The 19,480-nt window shown below is 53.7% G+C and overlaps 1 protein-coding gene across 1 annotated transcript; it reads right to left on the bottom strand.

The window, feature by feature from the left end:
- Positions 1–3,885: 3,885 nt before the first annotated feature.
- On the bottom strand, positions 3,886–8,805 carry LOC149992180 (RCC1 domain-containing protein 1-like). Its single transcript, XM_090263831.1, has 8 exons — positions 8,604–8,805; positions 8,135–8,525; positions 7,940–8,061; positions 6,474–6,569; positions 5,978–6,148; positions 5,452–5,481; positions 5,044–5,244; positions 3,886–4,078 (listed from the first exon to the last, which is right to left on the bottom strand). The coding sequence occupies exons 1-7, from the start codon at positions 8,803–8,805 to the stop codon at positions 5,093–5,095; spliced, it is 1,164 nt and encodes a 387-aa protein (XP_090119957.1). The 3' UTR covers positions 3,886–4,078; positions 5,044–5,092.
- Between the last annotated feature and the right edge of the window lie 10,675 nt (positions 8,806–19,480).

The following is a 19,480-nucleotide window of genomic DNA, read 5'->3' as shown; positions in this document are numbered from 1 at the left end:
TAGGGGGCTACGGTCAGGGTCTGCCTGCGGTCGGGGGTCAGGCTTAGGGTTAATAGGGTTCGCATTGATGAGCTTCGGGTCAATGGGCTTATCTTTTCACCGTTAATAGAGTTATCTTTCTGTCATTAATGGGCTTGGCGTGAATAGGCTTAGCGTTCCCGTTTTCCGCTTCCGCTGCCTACATCTTCTCCTTCTTTGTCGTGCATGTCACTCTACTTCTGCCATAGGTAGTGCAAGGTCATTCTGAATGAAAGATTTCGGGGGGCGGGGGGATGATGACAGATGTCGGGGAAGAGCTCCGGAGGCCACAGCAAACTAACATTTGACCGTGATTCAGACGCCAGGCTCTGGGATTGCCAAGAAGCCACTTAAGCCCACTGAACTCAACGCGCTTCACCTGCTCCTGTGCGCTCCAGAGGAACTCTTCCATCAACCTGTCGTTGTTCTTGCCGGCTGTGGTCCCCTGTCTCAGTGCTGCCCTCCTGTGGGGAACTCTGGGGATTGCAGCTAAGGGAAGCTCACCGAGTCCACTGTACGCATAGGGCTGGATGGCCAGGGTCAGGGTTGATAGGTTTGGCGTTAATGAGCCCAGGGTTAACAGGCTTCTATCTTTAATAGACTTAGCCTGCCTGGATGGAGCTTCAGAAGAGCTAACAGGTTTCCAGAAACGCTTCGTATGTACCCCATCATCAGGGCCAGTGCTCTTTCGGGGTGGCTGTAGGAACCCCGAAAGCGAGGAGCAAGGCCAGCGGGGGACTGTGCAGAGCGCACGTCTGTCCCGAGCACACTTAAGTGGGAGTAGTCGTAGCCGTAGCGGGGGCAAAAATGCACCTTGACCCCCCCGTACTTGCAGAGGTGAAGGCATCTCTCTGCAACGGGCCGGCCGCTGAGCCTCGCCGCGCCCGATGGGCCCCCAGACACCACGGGACCCCTAAAGACTGGGACCACCGCCGGCCCCAGAGAAAGGGCAGGAACGTACGTGCACAAGCAGCCGGGCCAGGCAGCAGCAGCACACAGAGACCGGCCCAGAGGGGCCGCGCCCGCGCAGGTGAGGGCCACTAACGGGCCCCTCATTGGGCCGGCCTGTGCACCCACGGCCCCGCCCCGGCTTCCCTGCGTCTGCAGGGCTCTGACCAATGGGAGCTGCTTCACTCCGGGCCTATATAAGGCGGTGGGGTGACGAATGGCTGAGTTTACTTTGTCGGGCGGTCAGGCAAAAGGCAGCAGCCCCAGCTCTGAGGCCGCCAGCGAGTGCCGGAGGGCCAGGGAAGCCAAGGCCAGAGCCCGGGGGCCGGGCAGCGCGCCGGGAGGCCCGGCAGCCGCCCCGGCCCTCGCCCACACACCGTGCGCCCCGCTTGCCGACGGGCCGGGGCCCGAACCGTCGGTTAGGTGTATCCCTCCCTTCTCCGTCATGCACCCACCCGACTTCTGCCCTGGGTAGGGTAGGGTCATTCTTAAATAAAAAAGGGAGGAGGCTATGCCAGATGCCAGTGAAGAAGTGCAAAAAGCCAAAACGGGTACCAACACACCCGACCGTGAGAGAGACGCAAGCCCCCGGGGCCCCAAGCGCCAACACCTAGCCGTGGCTCGACCTCGAGGCCCCGGGGCTCCCAGGCAGCCGCTTAACCCACTGAGCCAAACCCGCTCTGCTCGTTACTGTGCGCTCAGGGGAACTCTTCAGTGTCCGTCAGCACTCTTGCCGGCTGCGGCTCCCCACCTGTCTCCGTGCTGGGAACTATATATAAGTATAAGTGTAGGTCGCCAGGTACATCGTAGGCTTAGGGCTAGGGGGCTACGGTCAGGGTCTGCCTGCGGTCGGGGGTCAGGCTTAGGGTTAATAGGGTTCGCATTGATGAGCTTCGGGTCAATGGGCTTATCTTTTCACCGTTAATAGAGTTATCTTTCTGTCATTAATGGGCTTGGCGTGAATAGGCTTAGCGTTCCCGTTTTCCGCTTCCGCTGCCTACATCTTCTCCTTCTTTGTCGTGCATGTCACTCTACTTCTGCCATAGGTAGTGCAAGGTCATTCTGAATGAAAGATTTCGGGGGGCGGGGGGATGATGACAGATGTCGGGGAAGAGCTCCGGAGGCCACAGCAAACTAACATTTGACCGTGATTCAGACGCCAGGCTCTGGGATTGCCAAGAAGCCACTTAAGCCCACTGAACTCAACGCGCTTCACCTGCTCCTGTGCGCTCCAGAGGAACTCTTCCATCAACCTGTCGGTGTTCTTGCCGGCTGTGGTCCCCTGTCTCAGTGCTGCCCTCCTGTGGGGAACTCTGGGGATTGCAGCTAAGGGAAGCTCACCGAGTCCACTGTACGCATAGGGCTGGATGGCCAGGGTCAGGGTTGATAGGTTTGGCGTTAATGAGCCCAGGGTTAACAGGCTTCTATCTTTAATAGACTTAGCCTGCCTGGATGGAGCTTCAGAAGAGCTAACAGGTTTCCAGAAACGCTTCGTATGTACCCCATCATCAGGGCCAGTGCTCTTTCGGGGTGGCTGTAGGAACCCCGAAAGCGAGGAGCAAGGCCAGCGGGGGACTGTGCAGAGCGCACGTCTGTCCGAGCACACTTAAGTGGGAGTAGTCGTAGCCGTAGCGGGGGCAAAAATGCACCTTGACCCCCCCGTACTTGCAGAGGTGAAGGCATCTCTCTGCAACGGGCCGGCCGCTGAGCCTCGCCGCGCCCGATGGGCCCCCAGACACCACGGGACCCCTAAAGACTGGGACCACCGCCGGCCCCAGAGAAAGGGCAGGAACGTACGTGCACAAGCAGCCGGGCCAGGCAGCAGCAGCACACAGAGACCGGCCCAGAGGGGCCGCGCCCGCGCAGGTGAGGGCCACTAACGGGCCCCTCATTGGGCCGGCCTGTGCACCCACGGCCCCGCCCCGGCTTCCCTGCGTTTGCAGGGCTCTGACCAATGGGAGCTGCTTCACTCCGGGCCTATATAAGGCGGTGGGGTGACGAATGGCTGAGTTTACTTTGTCGGGCGGTCAGGCAAAAGGCAGCAGCCCCAGCTCTGACCCTGTCAACGAGTGCCTGAGGCCCAGGGTATCGAAGGCCACAGTCTCGGGGTTCAATGGGGCGTCGCGAGGCTTGGCTCCCAGCCCATCTCTTGCCTACATACTTTGCTGTTCCACTTGTCGATAGGTTGGGGCCTGAATTGTCAATTAAGTATATCCTTTCCTTCTCTGTCATGCACCCACTCTACCTCTGCCATGTGTAGGGTAGGGTCATTCTTAATTAAAAAAGAGAGGAGGTCATGACGGATGTCATGAAGAATTCCAAAAGGCCAAAACAGTTTGTAACACCTAACCATGGTTCGAACCTGAGGCCCTGGGGTTACCAGGCAGCCGCTTATTCCACTGAGCTAAACCTGCGGTGCTTATTACTGCGTGCTCCAGAGGAACTCTTCAGTTAATCTGTCAGTGTTCTTGCCGGCTGTAGCTCCCTGCCTGTCTCAGTGCTGCCCTCCTGTGGGGAACTCTGGGAATTACAGCTAAGGGAAGCTCACCAGGTACATTGTAGGGTTAGGGCTAGATGGGCAGGGTCAGGATCAGAGTCATGGCTCAGGCTTAGGGTTAATAGGTTTAGCATTAATGAGCTTAGCGGTAACAGACATCGTTTTATTGCTAATAGTATTATCTTTTTTTCGTTAGTAGAATAATCTTTTATTTTAATAGGTTTGGCATTAATAGGCTCAGTGTTCCCGTTTTCCACTTCCGTTGCCTACATCTTCTCCTTCTTGTAGTGCATGTCACTCTACTTCTGCCATAGGTAGTGCAAGGTCATTCTGAATTAAAAATTTTGGGGAGGTGATCACAGATGTCGGGGAAGAACTCTAACAGACTTCCTGTACTATTTACTTAAAATTCGACCAGAGGCCAAAACAAACTGTAATATTTGATCGAGACTGGAACCCCAACCTCTGGGATTCCCAAGAAGCCTCTTAGTCCCCTGAACTAACCGCGCTTCACCTGCTCCTGTGCGCTCCAGGGGAACTCTTCCATTAACCTGTCGGTGTTCTTGCCGGCTGTGGCTCCCCGTCTGTCTCAGTGCTGCCCTCCTGTGGGGAACTCTGGGAGTTACATTAAAGTGAAGGTCACCAGGTACACTGTAGGGTTAGAGCTAGGGCTAGGGCTAGAGGGCTAGGGTCAGGGTCAGGGGTCGGGGTCAGCTCTCCCTAGCTCCCTACTCTAGTTCACCCCTTGAACATGCCCCCTAGCTCCCCAGTCTACCTCTCCCCCGGCTCCCCTCTCCAGCTGCCTGCTCAGCTCAGCCTCTTAGTTCAACCCACTGGCTCCCACACCAGCTCTCCCCTCAGCTCTCCGCTCTTTCTGGCCCCTCTGTCCACCCTCTCCGCTCTCTCCACGCTCCAGCTCCCCATCCCAGCTCAACCCCAAACTTGCTCCAAGCTCCTCCTCTATCTCCCCACTCTAGTTCCTCACTCCAGCTCACCCCACTAGCTTCTCACTCTTACTCCACAGTCTGGCTACGCCGTGGCTCCCCATTTCAGTTCGCCCCTCTAGCTCACCAGTTAGTTCCCCATACTGCTCCCTGCTTCAGCTTATTCCCAGCTCCCCGGTCTCCCTTACACCTCTAGCTCCCCCCCAGCTCCGCACGCTAACGTCCCCCTGCAGCTACATCCCAGTGAGACTAGAACAGGCGAGACTGGAGGCGGCCAGGCTAGACCATGCCAGACTAGACCATAGAGTGTGGGGCTGGCAGGCAGGCCTCTTCCCCCGAGCCAGCCGCAGAGCCAAGGCAGGCTACGCTGTGCTAGCGTGTGTCAGCCAGGCTGGCCTTCAGTTGACTAGAGTGTAAGGTTTCTACGTCCGCCTCTTCCTATAGAGCAGGCCCACCCACTTCCAGCACCCGCACCCTGATGTCGTGATTTCACTGTCTGCCTTGGTTTACAAAGCTCTCTAGGTGTTTCTACGGAGAGGAGAAAGTTGAGGATGTTGCTCTACGGGAAAGCCCCCAGAAGGCTGTGGGGCTTGCAAATGTGTTCCTTGGCCCAGGTGGGAGTTTTAGAGGTATTACCTCCGCGAATGTTTACTACACATTCATTTCATGCTCTCGTCTATAGGTGTCAGCCCTTTTCTCTGTGCACTGCGTACACATAGGTGTTCCAGGGTCCGCAGCTCACAGCCATTACTCGGAGTTGCTGATCTACGAAGTACTCCACGCGGCAGGGCCGATCCCAGCTGGCCGTGTCCTTGTGGCCGAGCTGCCCGTATTTACCTACAGGGAAACCAGGCCGTTGGCCGGACAACTCACAGACCCAGGGCTTCTTCCCTCCAGAAGGAAGTCCAGCCCCTGTGCTGGGCTTAAGCCACCACTCTGCAGGGTCTGCTGGAGACAAGCCCCCCTGGCTCTGCCCCATGCCCTCCAGTCCCAGGCCTTTCCACCCCTTGGTTTCGGCATCCCAGAAGCAAAGCCTCGACTTACCCCAGCCCCAGGTGTACAGCTCCCCTGTTCCTGCAACCGAAAGACAAGAAGGGGCTGTCACAGTAGTCGTCTGTCTAGCTTGGCCGCCTAAGCCAGGGCCAGGACTCTGTAAACCATAAGATTTGCTTGGCAGAGCACAGTCCGTCTGTCTTTCCTGACACCTGTCCAACCACATTTGGGGTGGTAAAGGACCCAGCCTGAAAAAGTTCATTTCCCATGTGCCAACTGCATCTTATAGCTACTGACTTCGGGGGTCTCAGCAGCTGGATGGGGCAGGCCCTGCCGGCCAGGGACACAGCAGAGGCTGGGCCGCACTGCCCCGCCTCCAGAAAAAAAGCCCTGTGGGGCCTGATGGCCGCTGTGAAAGCCACGGGGAGGTTGGGACTCTACTTCTGAGTGAGGCAGCTACTCAGCTTATGTCCAAGACTCTCACAAGAGTAGTGTTATAGGGACTGCAGCCCCCAGCTACAGAGTGGGCGGCCTGGCTGCCTGCTCCATCCTGAACCAGCCCCCCAGCCTCACTCACGTGTCACCACGGCTGTGTGCCGGGATCCACAGCTGGCCTTGACCGCGTCTGAGCCCAGGGGGAGATCCAGTAACGCTGGGAAGGGCTGCACGGCTATGAAGGGGGCAGGGTCTCCACCCTCAGCCCCGGCTGTTCCCAGCCCTTCAGAACCACGTCCGTTCAGTCCTGTGGCTTCAGAGAAGCAGGAAGAGTGGTGATGATGACGATGGCGAACACTAAGCTGGACACGTCGACTCCAATACAACGAAACACGATCTTCTCTAGTTCCTCCCAAGCTGTTCCTCCCAACCCCTGTCCCCAGGAAGTGCTGGTGTGGACAGGTGTGTGGGCATCAGCCTTGCCACACTACACTCCCTCCTGGAAGGGGCTCCTGTGGCACGCACTGGGGTCCCAAGGATGTCACATGTCCCTTCTAAGCACTGTAAGCTCTCAGGCCCGCCTATGGCCAGGAGTCAGGAATGACAGGAAAATGTGAAAATCAAGAGTTCAGACTCACCTTCCCCTGCGACTATCTTGCTGTCTGCCAGGCCCCTGGTGGGCAGGGCCAGCTGCCCTGATTCATTCCAGCCCCAGGTATAAATGTCCCCAGTCTCTGAAAGAGACATAAAGGGAGCCCATTAAAGAGACTGTGAACCCCTCTGCCTCCGAAGCCCCTTGCACGTCTCCAAGCTCCTCTATAGCCCACTAGCACCCCGGGGACAGCCGCGGCCTGCCCTGCCCAAGCCAGCACGCCAGGGACAGAGTGCCTCCCTCAGGACCCAGCATCGTCCTTGTCTTAACAGGCTCCCTTCCCCCTAAGGGGTCTTCAGCTCACCCCTTCCTTAAACAAGATCCCTTGCTGGACCTTTCTCTTTTCCCCTTTGTTACTAAATGGCCACCTCTCTCTCCCACCACACACACACACACACACACACACACTTCAGAAGCGTGTCCCTGGAAGTCCTCCCGTGGTGTCCACCCAAATCTCCTGAGCCCTGCCCGCTTCTTGAGCTCCACCTGCCACTAGTCCCAGGGAGGCCTCTTCCTTGAAGCTGCCACCTCCCTTGCCTGCTCTTCACTATAGTTTGCCGTTGGAGCCATGGCCGCCACGGTAAGAATTCATTAGCAATAGCAGTTAGTCATCATCAAGTGCTTCCTCTGTGTTTTAAACACCCCTCGAATGCAATCAATTTCACACACTGTTCCCCTTTTATTCATGAGAAAACGAGAGGCACAGAGAGAATAAGTGCTCTGTCCAAGGTCACAAGAGGCAGAGTGATGATGTGAACCTAGGAAGTCTGGTTTGAAGCATCTGGGCTCCAACAACGACACCAAACTTAAGGCCTCAAATTTCTTCTGAACCCTAAGTGAGGGGCTCGCTACGGGGCCGTTTCCAGCATCTTCTCTGTTCCCTGCAGCCCAGTGCTCCTTGAGCCTGTCTGCACACCCAGGCCCATTAAATGAGAACGGGTGGGGAGTGGGTAGGGTTTGGAGCCTCGGATGATGTAAGCAGCACCCAGAGGCCCAGATGCAGTGAGAAGATCATCGGCCCGAGCCCTGGAATCATGGGCACCTGGGTCGCCTGCCAGGTTCGTGGACTCACAACAAAGTGACGCTCCTCACTCTGAACCCAGGTTACCCAACAGCAAGGCTCACACTCGCCACCTTCATCCTCCCTGTGGGCGCGAGCGTCACTGTGCGCACACGTCATGGCCACCTAGACACCTGCAGCTTTTTCCTCCTCCTCCTTGGCCTGGCTGCCCCTCACCCCTGCAGTTTTCCTCAGCGGGTGTTAAGACACATCCCAGGCCAGAGGCAGGTAGTAACAGAAGACAAACAGTTCAGGAGTGAGTGACAGTGACGGCAGAGGGGCTTTCAGGGGTCATGGGTGACTAATGCGGGGTGCACTGGGAAGGAGGCCTGGCTACGCCCCGAACTGGAAGGAAGGTTTGGAGCCTCTCTGGAGAAGCACCCGCCACTCACCACTCACACACACCGAGTGCCAGCCACCAGCAGCCACCTCGGCCATGGGCAGGCCCTGCAGCGCCTCCAGCAGCCGCGGTTCCGGCTCTGCCTCCAGAGTCCCGTGGCCCAGCTGTCCATGCCTGAGCAAGGGAAGCCCCGGTCAGCTCGTCACACCAGGGGGTCTCCCTGCCCTCCTTCCGCAGTGACACTCACCTGCCCCCGCCCCAGGAGTACACCTGGCCCGCCTCGTCCAGCAGCAACGCGTGCTCTGTGCCCAGCTCCAGCCGACGCGCCCGCAGCTCCGGGGCCAGAGGCCGACAGTGGGGCGGCAGCGGGCTCACGTAGGCGCGGGCGCCCGGCAGCAGGGGCAGCGGCCCGGCCCGGGTCTCGCCGCCGTCTTCCTGCTGGGCCTCTGGCACCACGTTCTGCGCCCAGAGGGGCTCCCCGCACAGCGCCGACCCGGGCGCCCAGGCCTGCAGCTCAGCCCCAGGCCCCGGTCCCTGCCTGTCGCGCAGCACCACGAGGAGCGTCTCCGAAGCCCACGCGTCTCGGCAGCCATCCGCTGCGCCACCAGCCGAGCCGGACAGCTGCACCTGGCCGGCACCTAAGGGAGCGGGGAGCCAGCTAAGCAACAGGCGAGGACACTGGGCAGGTGCAAGACCACGAGGGGAGGGGTGCTCACGGCTCACGAACGCGGTGTAGCTCCAGCTGGCGCTCACGGCACGGATGTCTGCGCCCGCGCCCGCGCCCGGTGCGTGCAGCGGCTCGGGGCTGTGCACCTGGCGCCCGCGGCTGGAGCCCAGCGCCTGCCCGAAACCGAAGCCGAACCAGGACCCGAGGTGGTCCTCAGCCACGGCCCCGCCCCGGCTTACCTGCGTTTCCATGACGCTGACCAAATGTAGCTACTTCCACTCTGGGCCTATAGAAGGCGGTGGGGTGACAAAGGGCCGACTCTGCCAAGCGGTCAATCAAGAGGGCGCAGCCCTCGCCCTGATGCCGTGGGCGGGTGCCGGTGGCCCAGCCAAGCTAAGACCGGAGTCTGGGGGCCCATCGGGCGTGGCGAGGCTCGGCAGGCGGCCCGGACTTTACCTACATACTTTGCCACAAACCTCGGTTTCCGGGACACTCAGAGGTGACTTACATACTTTGCCACAAATGTGAGTACAGGGGGCTAAAGCTGTGTTTTTGGCCCCTACTGTGACTATTGATACATACTGTGCTGGGACAGACGTGAGCTCTAGCACAGGGGCCTGCTTCCCCTCCGGGTCCGGGACCCCCATGAGCCCCCTACAAAGGGGTGCCTATAAGACTGTCAGCTGATTTCTCAAAAGAAACTCTGCAGGCAGGCAGGGACTGGCAAGAAGCATTCAAAGTGATGAAAAGTAAGGACCTACAGCCAAGATTACTCTATCCAGCCAAGCTCTCGTTTAGAATGGAAGGGCAAATGAAGTGCTTCCCAGACAAGGTAAAGCTAAAGGAGTTCATCATCACCAAGCCATTATTATATGAAATGTCAAAGGGACTTATTTAAGAAAAATAAGATCAAAACTATGAACACTAAAATGACAACAAACTCACAACTATCAACCACTGAATCTAAAAAATAAAAACAAAAGTCAACTAAGCAACCAGAATAGGAACAGAATCCTAGGTATGGGGATCATTTGGAGGGTTATCAGCTGGGAGGGGGAAGGGGGAGAAATGGGGAAAAGTGGTGCAGGGATTAAGAAGCATAATTGTTAGGAACAAAATAGACAGGGGGATGTTAAGAAAAGTACAGGAAAGGGAGAAGCCAAAGAACTTATATGCACACCCATGGGCATGAACTAAAGGCGAGGGGTGGGGGGGGCTGCTGGAGGAAAGGAGGGTACCGGGAGGAGGGGGACAAGGGGAGAACAACTGGGACAACTGTAACAATGTAATCAATAAAATATACTTAAAAGAAACTAAGTGGGGTAAGGGTATAAAGGGGGTGGGTCTTTCTGCTTCTTCACTAGAAAATTTAAAAGCAGGAATAACCTATAAATTACCTTCAAGTTCTACCAAAAAAGGTGAATATATAAAGTCACCAATCCCAATTGTAACATACATTTTGTAACGAAATGCATATTACATTTCTGTGCTTAAATTAAATAACTTACTTTAACCTCTTTAGTAATAAAATATGGTAACTTTTAACCATGAGTAGACATGTCATATGACATTGATTATAATATTAAAAACACAGTCAATTTACTTCACTTTAAAAACAGATTGGACCCCAAGGGTACAGGAGTATAAAATGGAGTAAAAATAGCTTCTTCAACAAATGGTGTTGGGAGAACCGGACAGGGACATACAAAAAAAATGAAACTGAGCCCTTGCTGCTGTGGTTCAGTGGATTGAGTGTCGGCCTGCAAACCAAGTGTCGCTGGTTCGATTCCCAGTCAGGACACATGACTAGGTTGCACGTCGGGTCCCCAGTTGGGAGTGCGAGTGAGAGGCAACCACACAGTGATGTTTCTCTCCCTCTCTTTCTCCTTTCCCCTCACTCTAAAAATAAAAAAATAAAATAAAAAAATGAAACTGGATCACCAACTTACACCACACACCAGAATAAACTCAAGATGGATAGAAGATATAAATGTAAGCCATGACACCACAAAGTCCTAGAGGAAAAAAAAGGCAGTTAAATCTCAGATATCCCACATGGCAATATTTTCGCTGATCTATCTCCCAGGGCAAGGGAAATAAAGGAAAGAATAAACAAATGGGATTACATCAAACTAAAAACTTACTGCTCAGCGAAAGAAAACATCAGCAAGATGAAAAGGGAACCAACCGTATGGGAAAATATATTTGCCAACGATACCTCAGACAAGGGTTTGATATAAAAATATATATAAAGAACTTCTACAGCTCAACACCAGGAAGACAATCCAATTAAAAATGGGCAAAGGCCCTGAACAGACACTTCTCCAAGGAGGACATGACAGAGGGCCCATAGGCACATGAAAGGATGCTCAACATCACTAGCCATCAGGAAGATGCAAATAAAAACCACAATGAGATGCCACCTCACACCGGTCAGAATGGCCGTCATCAACAAATCCACAAACAACAAGCGCTGGCGAGGACGCGGAGAAAAGGGAGCCCTGGTGCACCGTTGGTGGGAGTGCAGACTGGCCCAGCCACTGTGGGAAACAGTGTGGAATTTCCTCAAAAAACTAAAATGGAACTGCCTTTTGATACAGCAATTCCACCACAGGGATTATACCCGAAGAATCCTGAAACCCCAATTCAGAAGAACCTGTGCACCCCTACGTTCATAGCAGCGCTGTTACAATAGGCAAGTGCCGGAGACGGCCTAAGTGTCCATCGGCGGGGGAGTGGATAAAACACTGAGGTGCGTTTACACCGTGGAGGACCACGCAGCAGCAGGAAGTCAGCCCTGCCCTTTGCGACAGCAGGGAAGCCAGGCGGCGAAGGACAAACACCATGTGATCTCACCTGATACAGGAAGCTAATGCACCAAACAAACGAGCGAAACAGAAGCAGAGGCGCGGAAACAAGGGACAGACTGACAGTGACGAGAGGGGAGAGGGGAGGGCGGCGGGGAGAAGGGGGACAGAAGGGAAGGGTCTCGCCAAGGAACTAGTGCAAATAATCGTGGACGCGGACGCCTCAATGGGGACTGACCGTGGGAGACGGCGGGGTGGGCGGGGCAGGGAGAGACAGGTGCGCGCACAACTGTAATAGAACCGCAACTAAAAAAACACTAAATATGAAAGGAAAAATAAAAACAAACTTTAAGAAAAAAGCAGACAAGTCCCTTCGTGCACACATTGGCAGGCAGCAAATTTTACATAGTTTACCCCGTGCAGTAAACCTTACAGACCCGCATCAAACCGGCTCTAGTTCTTCCTTCACAGGAAATGAAAACCCGCACGTGAGTGACAGTTCAGGCTCCTTCGCCCACACCGAACCGTGGGCTCCGAACAACGCCCTGTTCCTCCAGAGCAGGCTCGTCGCTTCTGAGTCGTGACACAGGCCTTTCTGTCTGACGACGACGCGGTGACAGGGACGCGCAAACGACCCGGAGAAGTGTCGCCGCGCTTTCTTCTCGTGTGTCCTCTCGCTCTTCACTGTGCACGGAAACACCACCTTTGTTCGTCGACGACACTCGGGAGCCCCCCAAAGATGAAGGACTTCGCTCAAGGGCACAAATAAGTCAAAACTGAAAATGAACTTAAGACACCAAACGCGTCATGTAACTTACATTCTAACGGTTCAAGGTGCTTCCTTCATCTTTTCCTCACTAACGGTGGTCAAACAAAACATCTCATCCAGGGAGCACGCCGCCCGCGACAGTGCCCCGCCCCCGGGCCGCGGCCGCCCGCCCGTCACCTCAGGAGAACCCGGGGCGCGGGCGCAGGGCGCCTCCTGGGGTCACCGACTGCCGGAGTCGCCTAGTAGCTGCCGCTCGGAACATGGTCACCGCTCTCGGTCGCCTCACGCAGCCTCGGCCTCACGAGAGCCGGACGCGCACCCGGTCGCTCCGCTTCAGTCACGGCAACGCTCGCGAGACGCGCAGACGAGAGCGGGCGCGGAGCTCGCGCTCGCGGCTTCTGCCCGCCCATTGGGCGGTCGCGCAGCCAATGGGAACGGCGGAAAGTTAGGGGCGGAGCTTGGGAGTGGGGCAAAGGTAAAGCTGTTCTCCACGCAGCCCCGCCCCGCCTCGGCGCTGATGACGTCACTCCGCGGCTCCCTGTGGTCACCAGCGCTACACCTGTAACGTGCTAAACACATTTTCCAACTCCGGGAACGCAAGAAAAGGATGCGAAAGGTGTTGCACTTTGGTTGGCAAACACAGTGCAATATACAGATGAGGTATTACAGAATTGTACACTTGAAACCTACGTAATTTTCTAAGCAATGTAATCCCAATAAATTCAATATTTTAAAAAAGATGTCGACCTCACCAGAATCTGGAGAAAACACAGAAGCAGACATATTCCTACTACGAGAGGAGGGATTCACCGAATGAGTGGTATCTGAGTTGGGTTCCAGGCCAAGGAACCTTGTGGGCACAAGCAGGGAAGGACTGAGGTGGGAAGGTGCAAAGACAAGGAGCAGGACTGTGGTGCCGGCAGAAGGAGGCGGGGCTGGAGACGCGGCTGGAAGAGCAGATGGGGAAAGGTCTCGAATGGGGGTGAGACTTGGGGCCCCGCCCTAGCCCTCTTCTCTGTCCACTCTCCTATCCCTGGGCAGTCCCACCGACTCCTGCCTGCCAGGCCAAATCTGTCCAAGCAGGAGAAACGTGGTGTCTTTGTTCTGAGATAGCAGGTGTCTGACCTGGGTCTGTTTCAAGCCTTTTCTACCTTTAGCTGAGATGTCTTAGAGAAATTCCTTAATTTCACGGATTTCCTGTGTCTTCATTGGTCAGAGTACTGCTAATGCCTTCCTTATGGGGATTTGGTGACAAATGTGAGAGATTATACGTTGTATCGGTCATCTTTTGCTGTGTAACAAATTACTCCCATAATTTAGCAACTTGAAACGATATTTATTATCTTACACTGTTAATGAGAGTTAGGAATCCTGGTGTGGCTTAGCTGGCTGGTTCTGGCTCAGAGTCTCTCACAACTTGCAAACTACTGGCCAGAGCTGCAGTCTCTGAACAGTTGAATGAAATTGAGGATTAGCCTCCAAACTCACGTACGTGGCTGGTGGCAGGAGACTTCAGTTCCTCCCCACCAGGACCTATCCATACGTCTTCTCCCAAAGGCCACGATCGGAGAAACCAGCACAAAGAGACATAAGCTGCAGCCTTTTATATCCTAAACTCAGTGGGATGTATCATCATGGCTGCTGCATTCTACTGGTCACACTAACCGTGGCTGCTACAATGTGGGAGAGGACCACACAAGGGCAAAAATAACAGAAGACAGGGAAAATTTAAAGCCGTCCTGGAGGCTGGCTGGCACCTACATATAAAGCACCCAGCAGGGCCTCCTGGACACCACTAATTCCACAGCCATTTATTGGGCACTTATTATGTGCAGGCCCGCTTCTAGGCCCAGGAAGTATAAAATAGACAGTTCTTGCCCTCAAGGGCTTCCATTCTAGAAGCCCATAGCAGTTGCTCAAGAAATACGTTTTCCATAGGCAGTAACATCTCTGATATTACTCTTAGCAATATTTTCTTCTGACATAGCTCTTCAAGCAAGGAAAAAAAAAAAAAGGAAAGTTTTTGCCTGCAAAGAAACCATCAACAAAAGACAAAGACAATCTACTGAATGGAAGAAGATATTTGCCAATGATACATCCAATAAGGAGCTAATATCCAAAATTTATAAAGAACTCATACAACTTAACACCAACCAGCAAACAATCTGATTTAAAAATGGACATAAAAGACACTTCTCCAAAGAGATGGGCTACAGACATATGAAAAGATGCCCAGTGTCACTAATCATTGGAGAAATGCAAATTAAGTTCACAATGAGATATCACCTCACTCCTGTCAGAATGGCTGTCATCAACAAATGCACAAACAAGTGCTGGCGCGGATGTGGAGAAAAGGGAACCCTAGTGCACTATTGGTGGGAATGCAGCCACAATGGAAAACAATACAGGGGACCCTCAAAAAACTTAAAATAGAACTGCTTCATGACCCAGTGATTCCAATTCTGGGTATACATCCAAAGAAACCCAAAACACCAATTTGAAAAAATATATGCACCCCTATGTTCATTGCAACATTATTTACAATAGCCAAGATGTGAAAGCCACCCAGTGTCTAAGAATAGATGAGTGGATAAAGAGCTGTGGTACATACACGCAATGGAATATTACTAGGCCATAAAAAGAACGAAATCTTACCATTTATGACAGCATGGATGGACCTGGAGGGCATTATGTGAAGTGAAATGAGTCAGTCAAGGGAAGACAAATACCATACGTTTTCCCTTTTATGTGGAATCTAAAGATAAAAAGAAAACAACTGGGGGGGCTAGAGTGGGAAACTATGGGGTGAACCAGCGGGCAGAGCGTGAGTGGGGAGCTGAGGTGCTGAGAGTGTGCGCAGCCCCGAGGGGCAAAGTAGAGTGTGGGGCTGGCAGGGACCCTGGAAGAGGGAGCCGGAGTGGGAAACCAGGGGCACAGGCTGCAGTGGGGAGCTCGGTGGTGGCTGGAGGGGCAGCAGTGGGGGGTAAAGTGAGGCGTCAGGGGCACGGACTAGGAAGGTGAGCTAGCCTGGGGAGGGAGAAGGGGGACCTGGAGCAGGGAGCTAAGGGGCTGAGCTACGTCAGGGATCGGAGAGGGAAGCTGGGGTGAGGAGCTGGAGGGGTGAGGCAGGGGTGAGCCGGAGTGGGGACCTGGGGACGACCTAGAGGGTCAAGCTACGGAGGCAGCGAGGAGTCCTGCCAGAGCGGGGACCAGAGGGGTGAGCTACAGCGGGGAGCTGGGCTGGAGAACTAGACGGCGGAGCTAGAAAGGGGGGTTAGGGTAGGCGGCTAGAGGGGTGAGCTTCGTGCTGGGAACGTCTCGCTGGACAAAGCTCTACAGTCGGGTGGACCAGTTCAAGTTGTCAGTGATCAAAGTGAGACGTGAGTGGAGAACTCAATATTCTACCACATGGGGGAGGGCCGACATATGCAAAATATCCAAATCAATAAAGTTACTGGTGGAAATGAAAAAATGTCTTTTATTTTATGAAAAAACACTAAATGGAGCTTTTGGACAACCCCATAATAAAGAGAGAGAAAAGAGGAGAGAGATGAGAGAGAGGAAGCGAGGGATGTAAAATGAGGAGAGAGAGGGGTGGGAGGCAGAGAGGGAGCGGAGAAAAGGAAGAGCAGAGAGAGGAGACCGGAGCGAAAGGAAGTGAGAGAGAGAGAGACACTCAGAGGGACGTGGAGACTCGGACTCTAAGGGAGAAACACACTGAAGGAGACTTGAGATTCAGAGAGAGAAACTCAAAGTACCTGAAGGGAGACCTGGAGGCAGAAAGGAGGAGACACTCAGGCCCAGGGAGAAGGACTCTGAAAAAGGACTGGTAAGAAGACATTCAAAGAGAGACACTGGAGGGCAGGGGAGATGCAAACAGACTGGGAGAGAATCGTGGGGAGAGACGGAGGGGCTCAGAGAGAGACCCCAGGCTGACTCGCCGTGCCATGCTGTTCCTGCAGGGCTGGCCTGTCAGGGCCCCACATCATCTTGTGGGCTCCTCAAGTGCCGCTGGGGCCTGTGGAAAGGGGAGGAGTGGGGGGAATGAAGTGGTTGGGGGGACACTGAGGAAGAGGCTCCGAAGGGGAGAGCAGGAGACTCATAAAGAAGAAACAATACACATGGCATCAAATCTGTGGAAGTTCCTCACTGTCGGCCGCACATGGGATAATGCAGAGGGAAAACCAATTCAGAGGGCTGGTTATGGGTTTGGACAATGTAGAAAGCTTGCACGCAACAGGTGGAGATGGCACGTGACTTCAAGCACCCATGGCCTAATTATAAAAACTGCTTTGTGCTTACGGCACAAGGCAAGGCTCAAAATTCTCAAAAGGTCGATGAAATTCAGAACATCTTCTCTACCCACAACACAAAAGCATGATCCCCAAGAAACAGGAGACAAACACGCAGAGCTGCAGGGTTGTATACGCAGTCACAGTCCCCTCCCCTGGGATCAGCGCCTCCGAGTGCTGCAGCACTGAACTGGGAGCACAGGCCATCAGCCCCCCGCTGAAGAGGGCGACGCGTTGGGAAGGCGGAGCAATGAGAATGCCCTGCGCTGTGGGGCTGGAATGGAAGGCATCAAGGGATGGTTTTTAACATAAATAGATAAAGGCGGACATATGTGTGTATAAGAGCATGGGCACGCACACATGGTTAAAGGTGTGTGTACCTGTAGACCTGTGTGTTACATATATTAGTGGACACAGGCATATACCTTCTCAGGTGTACATTACACAGATGAAAGTTGCTCCGTGTATGCGTATGTCTGTACATTCATGCAAATACACATATTTCCTACTTCGTCAGGAGAAAACCAAGAAAAAATGACGCCCAGTGTTGGTAAGTACACCTATCACCTAGACCTGGTTTATACAGACCATTAAAAAATAAGCCACGGTTCTAGAAAGACATGGTTGGTTCCAAGGCTGAGGCACTTTCGTGCAGCATGACCGGGGACAACATATTCTGCCAGAAAATGGTCAAGTGCTCACAGCAATAGGTAGGCCTGTCCTTGGTGGGTGGGGGCAGAGTTCAGGGACTCCAGGCCACTTCTGGGACAATGTGAACCCCTTAACAGGATAACAGTAATGGGTTTACCCTGAGAATGACAAGGTCCCATGAGTCCATGACCAAATTAACAAAGAAAAAGCAAGTGAGTAAATGGAGGTTGGAAGCCAACCTCTTCCTTACATTAGAATGCCAACTACTAAATACAGAAGGAATATGGAGTCACAGAAATCGCCACTGTGCAGCCAACACTGTAATAACTGGTCAAAGTAAGACTCATCAATTGGTGCTAAAATAGTGAAATTTTGATAAGAACAGGACAATCACACACTTTCAAAGTATCTCCCTACAAATTACTTATTAATTACTAGGGAAACATAGCCACCTGACATAGATTCAGTAGACAATACCTTATCCATCATGTGTCACCACAGAAACCATCACTAATAATTGGGACAAACCAACACGTTCCTCTTGCTACAATGCACCTTGAAGAACCCCACATAAAAAATATTGCACAATCTAAATCTAGTCCTAAGAAAGTATCAGCCCACTGACATAAGGAACTTTCTGCAAATAACTAGCCTTCGTGCTTCAAAACTTGATGTCACAGACGACAAAGACTGAGATGCTCTGCCGGGTGAAGGGGTAACAGAGGGCAGCTGCAGGCTCAGGTGGATGTCTGGCCTGGGCGGCTTCCCATCCACTGGCCCAGGGACTGAGTGGACCCTCCGTGCTTAGCATCTCAGGAGAATCCAGCTGGGGAAAAGGAGAAGAAAACGTAGAAAAGACGCAGTCACTAACAGTTAACAGCTCAGAGCAAGGTACAATAGTAAGACTCCGGAGGGTGCAGGTGCACCTTTCTTTTTTGTCAAAAAGGACCACTGAGAAAGGGAGGGTGGGAAATGAGGGTCCACGCCATTGTGCTGACTGTTCTCCGACTGTTGACAGCCTGCATCTAGAAACTGAGTCCCTTTAAGCCGTCTGTGCCCAGCGTCTTTGCAAAGTCTCCTCCCTGAACCGCCACCCCCTGCTTCTCCTCCTTTGCTTTGCGGGGCGCAAGAAAGATCTCATTGATATGGACCTGGGTGAGGGGGCAGCCTTAAGGGGACCTGAGTCTCAGAAATCAGTTCTGAGGCATCTGAACATGATGTCCATACACTGCAAGCTGAACTCACTGAGCCGTCCCAGCTTAACAAGTTAAAACTATTAAAACAACCCCATAACCTCTAAATTCCTGTTACTCAAAGATAAATATATTAATCTTAAAAAGATGTGTTTCGCTCAATCAAGGACAACTGACTCCTCAGATCTTAAGGAACATTATGTCTCATAATTTCCTTTTTAAACATAACGAAGTAATAATTTCACAAAAGGAAGGAAAGAAAAATCTGTGATATACATTAAGCTTTAGCTTTTACTAGCCAAACAAGCATCAAATGAAGGTGCCTTTCCCACATCTGCTTAACTTTTAAGACATACCATTTTGTTCAAAGTTTTATCTTTCTATCTTTTATCATTTTCAAAGCCGCCTTTGAAGGTACTTGGAGGCACTCTGGTCTGCGGGCCCACGTGAGGCGATTCCCACCGTCACCACCGGGCGGCAGCACGCACAGCGGGCGGGCCGGGAGGCGGCGCCCAGGCAGAGCGCGCACACGCGCAGGAGCAGGAGCGGCTCCGAGGCCCGTGTTCGGCTGGAGGCGCACACGGAGCAGCAGGGGACAGGTGGAGGTGAAGAGGCTCTCGGGAGCAGCAAGGAGGGAGCAGCTGATGTGTGGGAGCAGCCCTGACTCGCTCCCCTGCGGGGAAGCTCTGCGCCATTATCACCTGACCAACACACTTGGGTGACTTTTGTCCAGAACGGTTGCTGAATGTCGCCGAGGTCTGTTCCCCAGCACCAGGGTGCCCAGTGTGGGCGGCCAGACCTGCTGACTCATCAGAACCCTCTGGAGGGGACAAGAGAGGGCGAGTGATGCCACAGCCACTCTGACCCGGCTCCACCTCCTGGGAGTTACCTGCTGCCCCTTAGGGGTGACGAGTACCTGCACCTGCCTGGCGCTGTCACTGCTTCCAAGGGCTCCGTGTGCTGTGTGACCGCCAAGTCAGCCCAGACTCTGACTTACCGACGTCACAGCGGCCACCCTGTCCCGCGGCACCTGCCCCTGCCTCCCGGAGCTCCTGGGGCTCTGGAAGCCGAGTTAAGAACTTTGCACTGTGGCCAAAAGTGGCCGATCTGCCAACGACCAGGAAGTGATACAGGTTTTCTGTCCTCGTGTCCCTGTCTATACAGTTATTTGCGTTGCAAGCACAGTAGCAGCTCGAGAGGAGCTTCTGTCCTCA

This window comes from Furipterus horrens, unplaced genomic scaffold (genome assembly GCF_987537825.1).
Source record: "Furipterus horrens unplaced genomic scaffold, mFurHor1.1.pri manual_scaffold_16, whole genome shotgun sequence".
Classification (NCBI taxonomy): domain Eukaryota; kingdom Metazoa; phylum Chordata; class Mammalia; order Chiroptera; family Furipteridae; genus Furipterus; species Furipterus horrens.
This window is presented reverse-complemented; position numbering and strand designations above follow the sequence as displayed.

Bases quoted from the DNA above. Each gene is read 5' to 3' on its own strand.
- LOC149992180 (XM_090263831.1), bottom strand. From the start codon at position 8,805: ATGGAAACGCAGGTAAGCCGGGGCGGGGCCGTGGCTGAGGACCACCTC. The intron at 8,526-8,603 runs GTGAGCACCCCT...CCGCTCCCTTAG, and splicing joins CTACACCGCGTTCGTGAGCC to GTGCCGGCCAGGTGCAGCTG. The intron at 6,570-7,939 runs GTGAGTGGCGGG...TGTCTCTTTCAG, and splicing joins GCACTCGGTGTGTGTGAGTG to AGACTGGGGACATTTATACC.